Source organism: Telopea speciosissima, chromosome 3, assembly GCF_018873765.1.
Source record: "Telopea speciosissima isolate NSW1024214 ecotype Mountain lineage chromosome 3, Tspe_v1, whole genome shotgun sequence".
NCBI classification, from domain to species: domain Eukaryota; kingdom Viridiplantae; phylum Streptophyta; class Magnoliopsida; order Proteales; family Proteaceae; genus Telopea; species Telopea speciosissima.
This window is the reverse complement of record NC_057918.1, coordinates 32,342,890-32,359,654: the sequence shown is the minus strand read 5'-3', so window position 1 is coordinate 32,359,654 and position 16,765 is coordinate 32,342,890. Positions and strand designations below refer to the sequence as shown.

At 36.4% G+C, this 16,765-nt stretch overlaps 1 protein-coding gene across 1 annotated transcript; it reads left to right on the top strand.

Annotated features, from left to right (window-relative positions):
- Positions 1-14,219: 14,219 nt before the first annotated feature.
- LOC122655085 (probable 2-oxoglutarate-dependent dioxygenase SLC1) lies at positions 14,220-16,245 on the top strand. Its single transcript, XM_043849325.1, has 4 exons — positions 14,220-14,543; positions 14,660-14,907; positions 15,287-15,653; positions 15,946-16,245. The coding sequence occupies exons 1-4, from the start codon at positions 14,229-14,231 to the stop codon at positions 16,243-16,245; spliced, it is 1,230 nt and encodes a 409-aa protein (XP_043705260.1). The 5' UTR covers positions 14,220-14,228.
- The last annotated feature ends 520 nt before the right edge of the window (positions 16,246-16,765 follow it).

Sequence of the window (16,765 nt, the reverse complement as noted above, 5' to 3'; positions counted from 1 at the left end):
AAATTGGTAAGAAGTCAAATATCTAGCAATTAACCAATGAGAGAATCAGGGATCTTAAGACTTACATAGTAACAAGTCCTCTCTGGCTCAAGTCTCACAATCTCACCTAACCTTCATGAAATAATTTTCTTGCTGTAGTTTAGACCATAGAGCTGCCTGTCCCCCGTTTTTACATTTTGTATTAGCATTAAACAATGGATTGATGAGATAAAACAAATAGTTAACTGGGAAACAGCAAATATTTGTGTCTTGATTAGTCAAAATATAATTAGACATTTGGATACTTGGGTTCAAGGCATTATACATAGGTATTTAATTAGAAAGAAATCTCAGATCATTTTTCTTATTGATGTTCTTTAACATTTTATAGGGTTCCTGAAGAACCTGTTCTGATAAACATATTGAACTACAGAAAGGCACATTGACATACATGAACTTTGACATGTGGCTAATTGATATGTTGTCCAATTAATCCAACAATTAATTGATCAAAATCAACTGTCCGTATAACCCAAAATGATGAACCATTTGGATAAACAGGTTTGGGATACAAAATCTAAACATCTATCCGATGACAACCTAGAGTGATTCCTAGGAGATAGAAGTTGAAATTTGAAACTGTAGTTTTTTAAACAAGATTAGAGTGTGAAGCTTGAAAAAGGTCCTGTTGGCCAAAACTGCGAGGGCACAAACCAAAAAAGGGTGATTTCAGTTTTTCATTTGATCCAATTTTACTATGGTCTAAACTAGAGGTTTTTAGCACTAATTCATAGAGGCTGTGGAATCATCTCACCAGAACGCGAGGTAGCCAATTAGAATCAAAGATCTTCTTCTGGTTAAAACTTGTTGAACTTCCACCGAATTCCATTTGGACCATTTGCATTTTCAGTGTATAATCTTTCTCCTTTTCTGCATGATTCATGGTTGATGAGGGAGAAATACTCAAGTCACGGCAGGCCCAAAGGCTAGTGTTCTAAACAGTGCATAGCCACAAACAATAAAAATTAGAGACTTATTAAGAGTAATAAACTCTTAGCTAGTCATGAGGTTGGTTGGATTTTCCTTCTTCTTTATGGTTTATCCACTGCTTTTTCTTTGATTGGTAAGGATTCATCCTTAATCTGTAGTTGACTTGACTTGTGTGAGACTCATCCACTTTCTTATCTGAATTATGAAATCAATCTTGAGTTTCTCTCTCTCTCCCCCACCCCCAACTTATTGGTTTTTCTTTTTTGGTTAAAGGAGGCTGGTTATTGGTTTTGTAGTCTATATTCTATATAGGTCCTGTTAATTTAATTGTTTCTGCTTTTAGAGCACATTTGATGAATTTTGGGTAGTTAAGAATGGAAAGTTTTAAATAGTTTAGAATCATATATACTTACAACTTTGGTCTAACTTGGAAGTGTACATGGAATCTGTCTCGACCAGTAGAATGCCCATTTTAGATCCCTCAACTTACAGAGCAGTGGTCCTCTGGCATCTCCTCTTCATAGAACAGTCACAAGTTCTTAAAATAAAAGTGCAAAAGAGTAGTGAAGGTGTTTGGATTAGCCATGTGAGCACTACCCCTTTAATACTAGATTAAGTCATGAATGGTGAACCAACCACAGGCAATTTGCACTTCTTTTTTGTTCTTGCACTTGCTAAATTGACAGTGAAGGAACTCACTCCATTGAATTGAAGAACTCTCAGTAGGTGGTGTTTGGAAAATTTCACCAAATGATTAAAACCTCTACCATCATAATCAGAAACCTCCTGAAAACTATAAACTTAATTTCACACAAAAAATTCCATCAACTGTAAAACCATAATCTAGTCGCCACAGAGATTGTTGGAGAACATAGTGTTGGGGCCAGGGAAAGAGTGTTGAAGTTACAGAATTGACATAACTGCGAAGGCATTGAAGGAGGAGGAGGAGACGCCATCGGATTAGATCAAAAAGTTGTAGAAGTGCCAGTCAAGCAATGCGTCTAAAGCCAGTCTAGAGAATCTTTTTAAATGCAAGAAACTTGAAGGCTGTGTTAGTATGCATTCTCGGAATAGATTCTGGGTCTAGAATGTATTCTGAAACAGTGAAACTCAATTCTTCTCTATTTTCTCGCTTCAGAATGTATTCTAGATGACCCAGAATCTATTCTGAGAATACATGCCAAACACAGCTTTAGAACTATGATTACTCCAAAAGTTTGGATGAAATTCTGGTATTTCAAAAGGATTTAAGTTTGATCCAAATTCTTAGAATTTCAAGCACTATTAATTTGTAGTAAAATGCAAATCAAAACATCTAATGGTGTTCCTAATTATTTGTTTATTTATTGTGTAATTACTTAATACCATCACAGCCCCTATGATCTTTGGAATAGATCAATTGGATTTTTTAATTAATCAACAATTAAATATTCAGTCTCCCTATCAATACAAACCATAACAGGGCCAGGTCAGGTTGGGTTAGGTAATTGATTGATTTTGAACAAGGCCTAACCCTATCAAAAAACCCTTTTTTTTTTTTTTTTTAAATTGTATGGAAAAATAAACCCTATCTTTAGCCTCTGGGAAGTTGTTGAAAAGCTATAATAAGAATTTCAAGAAATTAAGTCAAAAATAAAAACTAATTAACATTATGGCAAGCAAACCTGTTAGAACCTACCAAACAAAAATTGACAAATCACTAAAGTGGAAAATAAAGTAAGAGAAGAAGAAGAAGAAGAAAAAAAAAAAAAGGAACCGAAAGTAAAATAGAGACACAAAAAAATAAGTTGGTAATCCATATTTCTTATCATAATAAGGTGGTAATTAGGTTTTTATATTCTTATTCACACTTAGTCATAATAAGAAAAGATACACTACAACAACATGTGTTAATTAAATCGTATTACTGTCATTGCCATGGTCAATAATCAAATCTCGAATGTCGCCGTCTGATATAAATCTGAGATTTAGGAGTGAGATTATGAACCATAAACCAATCAGCAGTCATCATAACATCAATTATGATCTGTTATGTCCAACATTGATAGTTGACACACACAAAATTTTCATTTCATTGTGTTTACTAATGATTTGATTAATAAAAAGATAGAACCTGATTTCTGGTTTCTTACTCTCAGATTCTCTGTGGGAACTCTTTAGAAAAAAGAAAATTGTTTCCATCAAGCTTGTACTTGGGGCTCTTCTATCTCATTTGGTGCTTTTCAACCAAATGTATATGAAATTGACAAGTTGACTATTGGTAAATATGAGACCCTTTGGTGGCCTATCCATATATGGTCTCTCCCTCTTGATTTTCCAACATTTTAGGAATTCATGTTGTATTCACCTTTTAGACCTTTCAAAAAAATTTTAAAAAAGAAAACCTTTAGAATGACACATGGGATGTCAAAATGGTTTGGTACAAAATTTTACATCTATGATTCTTAATTGTTCAACTGTAACTTTCTTTACAATTGACATGAGTCATAATCCTCTCATCAAGAAACACCTGGCATAAGAATCTACTATTCTTTATAATGTACTTTTCAATCCATGTATGAAATATGTTTATTTATTAATGACAATATAATTTAAGTTATAATAAAAATAAATAAAAAGAAAAACATATGGCATGCATGTAAGTCTCAGATTTATAAATGATTTAGGTGCCCAAGAGATTTTGCAAGGAGAAAATGATAGCAATACTAAAGAACATAAATGGAGGGGCTAGGGGTTTTTATGGTCCATACTCCATATAGGGATGTAACGGATCGGGATCGGATCGGATCGGATGTGATCGGGCGGATATTCCTGGCGAATCGGATACTCTAACGGATTCGGATGCGGATCGATTCGATTTTCACCATCCGTTACATATCGCCTTGTGTAACCGGACCTTCTCCCCTAGCGGATACAATTCTCTCTCAATCCATATCTCTTAGATCATGATTCTCTTTTCATCATATTCTAGAACTTGTTTAATCTTCAAAACCTAAAAATCATTATTTACTTAATTTTTATTATTAAGTATTGGATTTTTGACTTTTAATCGAGTATTGGATTATTTTCTCATTGATTCGTTATCCATTTACATCCTAACTCCATATAATAGCTCTACTCAACTTGAGTCAAGCTTCAAATCTTATTTCTACTTTGTGACCCATCCTGTAAGGATTTCTACTCTTGTTTTTCCAATCTTTAAACCAAGGTTGTCAAGTTTGATTGGGGAAGGTTTGTATACGGGAATTTCTCTCATCAACTCCATCAAATAGAGGGACTAGGGGTTTTTATGTCATTTCAGATTGACGTATATTTATGCCAATCTAACTGCATTTAATGCAGGTTGTACACACAGCCGTGCATGAAAACTTTTGCCTCAAATAATTTTTGAAAGTTTAAATCGTTGCAAGAAAAACAGTATTGGGCTCAAACTTGTGAGTTGATAGATGTTTACATGAACATGTCCAAACAGTGAGGCCATATGGAAGATATTTGGCCATAGAGCAAAGAATTTCTTTCTCTCTTTCTCTTGATGTCATTAGAGGAATAGGGACAAGATTTATGGTTTAGTGAACCCCAAAAACTTTATGAAGTGTCCAATACATGCTAGAAATTTAAAAAAACTACTTTAAACCTCATAGATGGTCACGTTTATATTTCGAGACCTATCTTCAAAAAGCTCATTGGAAAGTTTCCTTGATAGGCAGTTTGGCAACTTTGCTCAGTGTTAGAGTTGGAGAGGTGATACAGAAAAATAAGTGTGCACAGTAACTAACGTGGTTCGATTTCTTTGCAAACCTACATCTATACAACTTGGTAGTTTTTCATTATATCAAAAGTCCAACAATTCTCTTATTTTGAAGAGGTATGAGATGAGCGAATCATGAAGAGAAAACATGGCAGTTTACAAAAGGATAATTACAAGGGATAATACAAGGAAGATAAGCTTAAAAACTACCAAGAGCAAGGGGGAAAAGCACCTTGAGCTTGTTGATAAGGAAGATGAATCACGGTTGAAAAGGGCCTTAGTGAATATGTCGGCAATCTGATATTTAGTAGATGTGAAGCGAACAACAAAGTCGCCTTTGGCAACCTTATCATGGATAAAGTGGAAGTAAATCTCCACATGTTTTATCCAGGCATGGAAAACCGGGTTCGCAGTGAGATAGGTAGCGGCGACATTATCACATCAGAGTACGGGCACATAAGAGAGGTATATACCAAGTTCCTTGAGAAGGGATTGGAGCCAAGTGAGCTCGGCTGCGACATTAGCAACATCATGATACTCAAATTCTATACAAAAGTGGTCCATGGTAGCCTGCTTGTGAGAGCTCCAAGATATAAGATTAGTGTCATGGTAAATAGAAAATCCGTCATTAGATTTTCTGTCATCAGGGCAACCAATCAATCAACATCAAAGTAGGCAAAGAGTTGTATGGTAGACTGTTTATGAAAGAAGTGGCCTTGCGTGATAGTGAATTTGAAGTAACGAAGTATCCACTTGACGACTGCCCAGTGATCTATAGTAAATTGATGCATAAATTGCAAACTTTGTTGATGACAAAAGCCATGTCAGAACAAGTGAGTGTGGCATACTTCAAAGCACCGACAACACTGCAATACAACATCGAATCATCCACGGGTTAACTTGACAATTTTGATAGCTGATGAGAAGTGGAGATATGAGTGGAAATAGGCTTACAATTTGTCATATTTTTACGATCAAGAATATCTAAAATATATTGTCGTTGCGAAAGGAGATTGTTAGGCTCCTGGCTCACATTGATGCCAAGGGGAAAATTCAATGGTCCCAAGTCCTTGATGGCAAAGTAAATTTAGAGAAAAATGAGGCATTGTTACCAGCGAAGATAATATCATCGACGTAGACAAGAAGATATATGGTGACACCGACGGTGTTGTAGATAAACAATGATGTATCAGTCTTGGAGCCAATGAACCCAGATTCAATAAGAAAAGTACTGATCAACCAATCAAACCAAGTCTGGGGAGCCTGTTTAAGGCCATAAAAGAGACTTGTGTAGCCTGCAGATAATGACGAGGAAGGTGAGGATTGGTAAGCTAGAGGGCTGGGTCATAGACACCTCTTCTTATAAAATTCCATGTAGGAAGGCATTCTGAATATCAAGTTTCCGGATCATCCAACCATGTGAAATAGTAATGGGGAGAATCAAATGAATAACTGTTTGTTCCACCACAAGGCTAAATGTCTCAGTATAGTCAAGGCCCTTTTATTGATGATGGCCCTTGGCCACCAAACAGGCTTTATAACGTCCGATCTTGCCGTTTGCCTTTCTTTTAATGCTAAACACCCACTTACAACCGACAACATTCATAGTGGGATATGATTCAAGGGAACCATAGTCCATGTGTCGTTCTTTAGAAGGGCATTGAATTAAACATCATGTTGAGATAGTATGTAATGAATATGTTTCTAGTAATTACTAACTTGTGTTTTATTGTTAAAAATCCTTAAGTATGAATGATTCATTTAGTACCCTCTCAAGCATTAATACTTGTATGGAAAACTTACCCAAGCTACAGGAAGGAGTTATTGAGCAAGCATCTCAATAGAAGATCCAAGACTAGCTCGAATGACAAATGGCATGAAGTTGAGAAGCCCATTGACTCGAGTTTCACTTCAGTATGGTCAATGCCATGACGAGTTGAAGATCAAGTTTCAAAATACCTTCATGAAAATCAAGACTTAGGAATCAATTTCAATCCAGTAAATGCTTTATTTCGTAAGTGTTTGTAATAGAGTTCAATATCCCTAATTAAGTAACAAAGAACCTAAAAGAACAGACTCTCAAACTTAGGAAGTTCAATTTTGTGACTTGCTCTATTCGGACACAAAATAATTATGTCACGGACATCCACGTACACTTGAGTACGCATCTCCACTTTTGGACAGACCTCTGCGCGCACCCTTGCGGCTTTGTCCAAATGTCTGAACCAAAAGAAAACTTTTTGAGTGGTTTCTAGGACCTTTGTATACAGACGTCCACATGACAGCTCAAATGTCCCTTTGAGATTTGACATCTATTCCCTTTGACTTCATATGTTGAGATATGTTGAGATGTTGGGAGTTATATAGGTATATATAGTCTTACATCGGTTATCTAAGACCTTGGTTGTATCTTAATAGTAAAGTTGATAATAGTAGAGTCTAATTTAGTAGCACCAACAACAGGGGGAAATTTAGGTGGGGCACTTGGCCGATCCTACGACCATGCGCCATGGAGATCACCTCCACGAAGGATGGGTACGTATGAACTGAGAATACCAAAGAAGGTAGTTCGAGTCCTTCAGTTTGATAGAGATTTCGTGATTCAGATATGGAAACAGGGGTGGAAGAGGATGAACCTAGAAGAGGTGTAGTGTTGATGGAACTCATGGGAGCCTGGTCTTCTAATACCATGTTAGAGTTGGAGAGATGATAGAGAAAGAGAAAAGTGTGCACAATGATTAACGTGGTTCGATTTCCTTAGAAACCTACGTCCACACAACTTGGTAGTTTTTCACTATATCAAAAGTCCAACGATTCTCTCATTTTAAAGATGTATGAGATAAGAGGTCATGGAGAGAAAACATGTTAATTTACAAAAAGATAATTACAAGGGATAATACAATGAAATTAGGCTATTAGGATAAAAATCCTTTATCTAATCATTTGTATCTTTCCTTGTGCATGCGTGGATATTAAGAATGACTCAATTAGTTAGGTGGTTGCTGCGCACATTGCTTGTGTGGAGTCCTTATCTATTATACCAAGTCAGAAACCGTTATCCTTATCCATAGTTCTACAACTTGATTTAAATAAATTGTAGTTTGTTAAATTATATTTTGTAAATTAAGAGAAAATTAGTAAATTATATATATATATATCCCTTGGACTTCATATGTTGAGATGTTGGGAGTTATATAGGTATAGATAGTCTTACATCGGTTATCTAAGACCTCGGTTGTATCTTAATATACCCTTGACCGTCTCCACCTAATACTTAAGGTTTTGGGTTGGATCCACAATTGATTTTTCATGGGTTTTCTCACTTTATTCACCATGGTATCAGAGTTAGGTCTGTTATAAGAAGTGTTGAAATGTTAGGAGTTATAAAGGTATTGTCTCATGGATGCCATCTGACCTTGAATATATCTTAACGTACCATTAGCTTATCTCTCCCTTATGTCTTCTAATGCTTTAAAGGTTTTGGGATTCCATTCTCTCTCTCTCTCTCTCTCTCTCTCTCTCTCTCACACACACACACACATCAAGCATCCATTTTTTGTCTATAGGAAGTAGTAATCATGAATCAGGATCTTTATCCACTTCAATTCTTTGCCCGGTCCAGTTCCTCAGTGCTCCTAACAAGGGGGGCTACAATGATCACCCTACCCCTGTCCGAACACTCTACCCAGGAGGGGTCCACCCCCCTTATTAAAGGCATTGGACCAGGCTGGGAACTGGTGGAGATAATTTTTCTCATGAATCATGATACCAAATAGTGCTCCCATTAACATAGAGATCCTAAGTTTGGTGGCCAACAAGATAGTAGTAGAAAGTTGTTTCAATGTTTATTTTAGTCACTAACCAAGATGGATATGCCATCTTTAATTGGATTGGCCTTCTATTTTGTCAAATCATACTCTTAAGATGCTTTTTAAGTATTCATACATAAAGCCTGCCTTGGTTTGGTTTTCCGTTAGTGATGTCATGTTCGATCTCCATCTCATACTACCCTGGCCTGGCCCCTTGATGGTAACAATTTATCCACCTCTCCTAATAATTTTGATCTGCATGCAAGCATCCATCACTGCACTTTGCTCATATATGAGGTGATCATGGCGTCTCCAAAGCAAAAAAGGGTTACATGCAACGTAAGGGATTAGCTAGCTACACTTGGGTCACTAATTAACCAAGTTGCTCACGTAGGCCTTATTGATAGATATGATCCGATCGTTGGATCTTAAGGGGACCCACTAAACTACCTCAATTTTATATCCCACCATGCCTTGGAATTTTCTCTTATTTTATCAGCCGTCCAACTTTTTTATACTTAATAAAAAGGTTGACATTTCAACTATTTTTTTATAGATTTTTTTTTTACTATCTGGGTTTAAAGTTTTTAAAAATTTGAGTAAAGCGTGATGAGGACAACATGTGGATTCCTTTCCGATTGACACCTACAATACATTACCACGTGTCAAGTTTTTGAACTCCATTACCAAATAATATAAATTGAGCTAGATTCATTTGAGGACTGGAATTCATTTATGGATGGTGCATGGAATTATATATGCTTAATGTCTAAATGTCAATGATACATATACATAAAGTGCATTCATTTGGAATAGATTATGTTAACATTTAAAAAAAAGAGAAAAAAAAAGGGTAAATTACACATCATCCTTTGGTTTTCAAACGAAACTCAGTACACCTCCTGATTTTTGAAAAAACTCAATCACCCTCTGGTTTAGACCCCAATATGACAAATTAGTCTTTATCGTTAGTTTTATGCTTTAAGTGATGATGTCGATCGATTAAATAAATTTAAATCCCTAAACTACCCTTGACCAATGTTGAGGATGAAGGAAGGGTGAAGGAAGGGTAGTATTGTAAATTTAATTCTAACGTTTTAGTACAAGGGTAAAATAGTCTTTTCACACCAATAACTAACAGCAGGCTAACACCGTTATTGTAGAAGGGGTAATTTGAGTTTTTTCAAAAATCAGGAGGTGATCCGAGTTTCGTTTGAAAATCAGGGGGCGACGTGTAATTTACTTAAAAAAAATTATGTACTAAAATCTAAGAAAGAGAAAGGTATATTAATTTATGGGAAAGTGATCTTTGAGCTGATAGGGTGGGAGAGCCAACCAATGAAGAGAGCGGGAGACAAAAAAGAGAGAGAGTGTCAAGAAGAAAGAGAGATAGAGAGACGAATATAGAGTGCTGTCTTAGCGTTCGCTGCTAACTTAGAGACCTTAAGAGAGAGAGAGGGGGGGGGATGGCCGGATGGGACAGCATATAAAACATATGGATTATTAATAAGCAATAGGTGATTAGGAACTAATTAAGGTATGTTCAACGAATGGAGAACAAAGGACAAAGAAAACTTTGGACCAGCTTGCATGGCAGCAAATTTCTCCAATAGGTTAAGGAAACAAAGCGGCCCTATTTGCTAGCTAGGTTTGGGTTCTTCTGTACTCTGATTAGGTTGACTTGAGACTTGAGAGTTTTTTTTTTTTTTTTTTTTTTTTTGGGTAACTTGAGACTTGAGAGTTGAGAGGGTGGTGTAAGGTCAGTATTACGTAGTAAAAATGGATGGTAGGGTCTTACATATATATGACCTAATCAGACATGAGGGGTACACGGTTTCTCAACTATCAACATTACATTTAATTGATTTCATTACTGAGAGGTACCGTGGAGAGAATCAAACTCAAAAGTTGATGTTCATCAGCAACCTCTACAATTATTAGTAATCTAGCTATCAACCTCCAACCATCCTCCCAAAGTTTTATATATATATTAAAAAAAAAAAAAGAGAACAAGTTCACTGCACTTAAATGGTCCCTGACCTAGTTCTAAGACATAAAAAAGAGAGGAACTAATCTAACACATACTATAAGTCTATAACTAGAAACAAAAACATCTCAAATCTCTTATGTCTACCTTTGTTTAATTAGGCAGTGTTTGGTATCCAAGTCAGTGAGAATACGAAATCAACCTAGAATGTATTCTAAGAATACATATCAAATACAGCCTTAATCTACTTGTGGTTCTATGGTTCTCCAAATCAATATGGCAGAAATTGAAAATATAAGACACCTGGGTTCTCTCAGACTCAATTGGATTTTGGGTGGAAACTGAATCATGATGAGTTGATCTGGTGAAGCTAGCATGGCTTGGTTTAATTGATGAAAAAATTTGATCTATTCATTTCTCCAAGGTTGTACAATTTTTCTTGGAGAAAGTTTTTCTTCACCATGAGAGGAGAAATCCACCACGACAATCTCATGATGACTCTCTCTCGAATGTGGTGAAGGTCCATCCAAGCACCAGAAACCATAGATTAAAAGATTTTCTCTTCACCGTGAGTGAAAGAAATTCCTCTATATATATATTTGTAACTTTTCTATAAAATGTATAGTTGTGGTGTAAAGCTTGAACTAGCCAAAGGTGGGGAAATATTAGGCTTTTTTTTTGTGTTTTGGGGTTGTATTCGTCCTTAGTTCTTGTATTTTTTTCCTATCCTGGTGGTTTTTAATATATGATCTTTTAGCAAAAAATAAATAAATAAATAAAGCTTGAGCTAGCTTCTAGTCCAAGGTTTAAAATTTAATCTTTTGGGGTATTTGAGTGTGGACTAATAATCCCAAAATTAAATTCTAGGTTTCCTAGTTTTTTTTTTTTCTTCTCAAAATTAATAGGCTCTCTCTCTCTCTCTCTCTCTCTCTCACACACACACACACACACACACACTCTCTGAGAAGTAAGTGTTTGGAGGATTCAAAGAAGAAGAAAGTGAAGATAGGATTCAATCCCAAGACTTCGCTACATACTCTCATGCTAAGGCAAGTGGCACATTAATCGATTTTTTTGTAGAAACAAGATCCTAAAACAATGCAGAAAACAAACAGAAAGAGCAATCAATCATACAATGGTAGGATTAACGTGGTTCGGCAATGTGATAAAACCACAGAGAGATGAGAGCAATTTTTAATAACAATGGAGAGAAAGGGCTGTAAGCTCTCTTCCTCATGCCTCTCTGTGTTTACAAAGAATTTATCGTAACTCTAATAACCACCATCGAAACAATTTATAGGGAAAAAAGGGATTCAAAATTTCCTGAATTACTCCTACATAAATCCTAAAAACCCTACCAGCTTTTAATGACTATTCAGAAGCAGCCCACAACCCAATCCACAAAGTACAAGCAGACATCAATTCTCAACACCCTTTTAGTTATAAATAAAAGGATAAAAGAGCGTTGCTTGGTCGAATAGCCCCAACACTAGCATGGGGGCCAATGAGAGCATGCGCAAAGGCATCAACGTAGATGAGATTTCTTTACTTCAGGTGCTCTTGTGTCTACCTAGGCGTAGGTTCCACACGACCAAGCAGCGTTTGTTTTCTTTAATTAAAAAAAAAATAGATTAATTTTGTTTTTGATTGAGTTTCCCTTCCTCCTTCGTTGATGGGTGTCACTGTGTCATCACCTTGTGATAGTCATAGAAAACAAGAATGATTTAGGTTCTCGTATGATAACCATTCTTGTACACCAGATGGTGAACAAATGGAATCCAAAAGAGTGAGTGGATTTCATCTCTGCACCATCTGATGTACGAAAACCTAATCCAGCATCATGAAAAACAATGGGAGGTTTAATTATTTTCGATGTGAAACTATAGGGTGATAGAATAATTAAAACTCTAGGATGGTGGGTGAACCAACCACAAGGATGGTAGCTTTTGTTTTTTCCGATATATGGAAAAGGGCTAATACTTGAACAATTTGTTGAATCCAAAGATGATTTCATGGAAGTCTTGAGCCTTTGCAGGGGAGGAGGAGGAGGAGATATTTCTTTCCTTTTTGGATTGCAAATGAACTCATGAATCATGAGTATACGTTGCTCCTTGGACTTCTGTGACAAGTCAAAATAAAGATTGGTTTGTTATTATCGATGACTTCTTTTTGTTTTTTTAGAAAAATCTTAGCTATGGCTTATGAGCTATGATATTGTTTCTTTCTGCTATGTTCTTCGAACTAAAATTAAAACAAGTCCCCCCTTCACCCCCCCCCCCCCCTAATTCACCTTGGAGAGAGAAAGAGAGAGAGAGGCCGGTCTAATACTCTTTAATTAATTAATTTAAGGTAATGGGTTTGCATGTCTTCCTTCATCCCATGTAATTAAGAGTTTAAATTAAGTACTTGTACTGATCATGTACTTATCTCAATTACTAATTAGAGTAATTTGTATACTTCATATCCTACCATGTGCAACGTACGTGTTTCCTAATTGGCGGTGTGGTCTCTTTGTACACATTTTATATTTATAGATACATATATATACACATATATACAAATAATGTCGACCTTTTAAGATGTCCTTTCATGATTAATTAAGATCGTGGACCCAAATCACCTACCTGTATAATTAGTTGATGACATTTATCCCTCCTGCTGCCATTAAGAGTGCATGAAGGAATATTTATGCGAGAAAAAAAAACACACTCACGGAGGTAGATTAATCTTTAACTAATTTACTCTTGACAGCTAATCCAGTGATTAATGACATCTAGCTAGCTCCCTTCTATCTTATAAGTAGAATTATATATATTATTTGGGTTTGTATATATATATATATATATACGTCTTTCTTGTTATGTGCATGGCGGCATTAATCTATAAATAAATTTCCTATGGAGGGTAATGATCGAGCTGTGGTCAACTAATTAATAAAACCCGGCCCCACTCTAAGGTCTAAGGTCATGCACCAAATTATTTTATCAAATAAATGAATGGTAATGCTATGATATGGAAGAAGAAATTTTGTCTCAAAGAAGCTTCGTTATCATATATTAAATATATATTATATTAAATATATATATACAAGTCAATAAAGGAAAGGAAGAAAGAAAACTTCACTTCACAAGGTGAGCCATAACTCTCCCATTTTTTATTTTTTTTTTATTTTAATTTTGTCAACTCTTTTGAAGTCATCTATTGGTGCATATGAGACCATAGATATGACCATTAGATAGATCAGAGAGAGATAATTGGTTGCTTAGGTTAGTCACAAGTGGAGGGCTATAAGAGAGAGAGAGAGAGAGACAAAGCTCAGAGTTGAAATTTAGAGACAGTGAGAGAGAGAGAGAGTGGTAGGTCGTGTGTCTTGACTGCAACTTTTGTCAACGTTCTTGTTGGGTTGTGCAAGTAGTCTTCTTCTGGTTTCCCCAAAATCCGAAACCGGCCGGTTTTAACAAAACTAGCTACTTTGTGTTTTAGTAATTCCCTCTATAAATACACTGCTTCCCCTCTCAATTCTCTCATCTCTCACTCTCTAGCTATATATTCTCTTCTATTTGATCTCTTCATCATCTCTCTCTTTCTCAACTCTCAAGGTTAGAGTGGTTAATTTTCTTGTCCAAACCAAAGTATGTATACTAGTAGTACTCCAACTTAACCTAGTTGCTTTTTCTTTATATATTTGACAGGAAATTGGGTTCAGCTAGCTTCTATGGGTGGTTTGGTAGTAGCTGATCAGAACAAAAGAGAAGATCAAGATCATCATCATCATTCCTCATCAGAGAGTCAATACCAGAAAGGAGTGAAACATCTATGTGAAAATGGCATTACTAGAGTTCCCAACAAGTATGTATTGCCGGTGCCGGACAGACCCAATCTCCGGGAACAACAAAATGCCACCACCACCACCGCCTACGGTAACCATATTAAGTTGCCCATCATCGACTTTGCTCAGTTACAAGGTCCTGAAAGATCACAAGTTCTTAAGACCTTATCAAAAGCTTGTGAAGAATATGGCTTCTTTCAGGTGTGTGTGTGTGTGTGTGTGCCTCATAATAATTATTATATAGAGCTAGAAAGATGAAAAATGCGAGATAGAAAAGCTTAACAAAAAATGGGTTTCCATTAATTTTTCTATTACAGGTGACCAACCATGGCATTCCCACTGATGTTATACGTAATATGATCGATGTAAGCAAACGGTTCTTCGAGCTTCCTTATGAAGAGAGGGCCAAGTATATGACACCAGATCTGAGTTCTCCAGTTCGTTATGGGACCAGCTTTAATCAGACTAAAGATGGAGTTTTCTGTTGGAGAGATTTCTTAAAGCTTGTCTGCAATCCCCTTCCTGATATCCTTCCTCTTTGGCCTTCCTTTCCTCTTGACTTGAGGTGATCTCTCTCTCTCAATTAATTATTCTTTTTTGGGGGGTTGGGAGGGTTTTTTCCTTGAATTGATTAATGTTTTAATAATCTAAAAAATGCACATGCTTGCTTTCTCCCCCTCTCAATCTCTGGGGAGAATCAAGGAAGTTGGTTGGCATTGTTTATTTACATTTGCGACAGTCATTTCGTGTACGGCTGTGTCTGAGCACAGGTACATGCTGCGCTGCATAATCTCTGGTGACTGAATTGTGAGGTTGTTTTGGGGGGGGGGTGTTCGAGGAAGCTTCACCAACTGAAATTTAATACTAATCTAGTTCTACTTTATATGTAATTACTTTACTCTTTTAGATTAATTAATTTATTAATTGGGTAACTAATTAAACAGGCAATCGGCGGTTACTTACTCCGAAGAAACCAAATCCTTATTCGCCATGCTTATGAAAGCAATCCTAGAGAGCCTAGGATTGGTGGGAAGAGACAAAGAAGAAGATGGTGATGATGATGAAGATGAGATCAATAAGGAAATATTAAAACAATTCCAAGATGGAAGCCAGCTAATGGTGATTAACTGTTTCCCACCATGCCCAGAACCTGAACTTACTCTAGGTATGCCTCCTCATTCTGACTATGGCTCCCTCACTCTTGTTCTTCAAGATGAAGTAGAGGGTCTTCAGATACAGTATCAAGGACAATGGTTCACTGTCCAACCTCTCCCCAACTCTTTCGTCGTCAATGTAGGTGATCATCTTGAGGTAAATGATCAATTGGTTCATTCACAAATTCGTATTATTAAGCTTCCATCTTAAAATCAATTGGTTCGAAATAGGATGGTCTCTTGTGGCTCTTATACTTGAACATATGAGAATGGGTTAACCAACCATCCAGATGGCATCCACGAACTATGTGTGGGTCCCACCATAATGGATGCCATCTAGATGGTTGGAACTCATTGAACGTACGAGAATGTGAATCCATCTCGCACCCACAACCGATGTGGAATTATTACCTCATTAATTAATTGTTTTATTGAATGTTGTGTTGCAGATATTCAGTAATGGAAGATATAAGAGTGTATTACATAGGGTTCTGGTGAACTCAACAAGGTCTCGTTTGTCGGTGGCTTCTTTGCACAGTTTACCTTTCGAGACTGTGGTCCGACCAGCACCAAAACTGATCAATGAATCTAATCCAAGACGTTACAAAGATACTGACTTTGCTGCTTTCCTTAAATACTTGTCATCTTGCGAACCAAAGAAGAAAAATTTTCTTGAGTCAAGGAAATTGACTACTCATAATCATTCTTCTGTCTCTAGAAGTTCAAAATCTAAGAATGAGTCTAAGTAGTCAAGTTAACTTTGCTTGACTTTTGTAGCTAATTAAGAGCAATATTATTAATAGGTAAACCAGCAATAATTTGTTGGGAGTGATCATGTAACTTAATTTGTCAAGGAATAGCATCAAGTATATATAGTTTTCATCCCTAAGGAATATCATATCTTACATGAAATAAAGTAAAAAGGATAATTAATGACAACCTTTATAATCCAACTCGATCGATCTTCTCTTGCCCATTTTTTCTGTTTCACACTGCATGAACGAGTGTGGAAACAATCTCTTTGCTAAAGTAGGAGTAAGGTTACCTACATTATGGCAATGGGAGCTTCCACTACGTATGCCCATTTTTACACTCGTATGAACGAGAGGGAGCATTCTCAAAGACTAATCAAACACTTGGAAACATCTCATGTAGAATGGCAAGTTTCGCCCGCCCTTAACCCAATTGGGCCTACGTTGGGTTTTTCAGCTCAAAAGCAGGCCAGGGTTCAGAATCCTAGGCTCAAGCTAGGGCTGGGCTGGGTTTGGG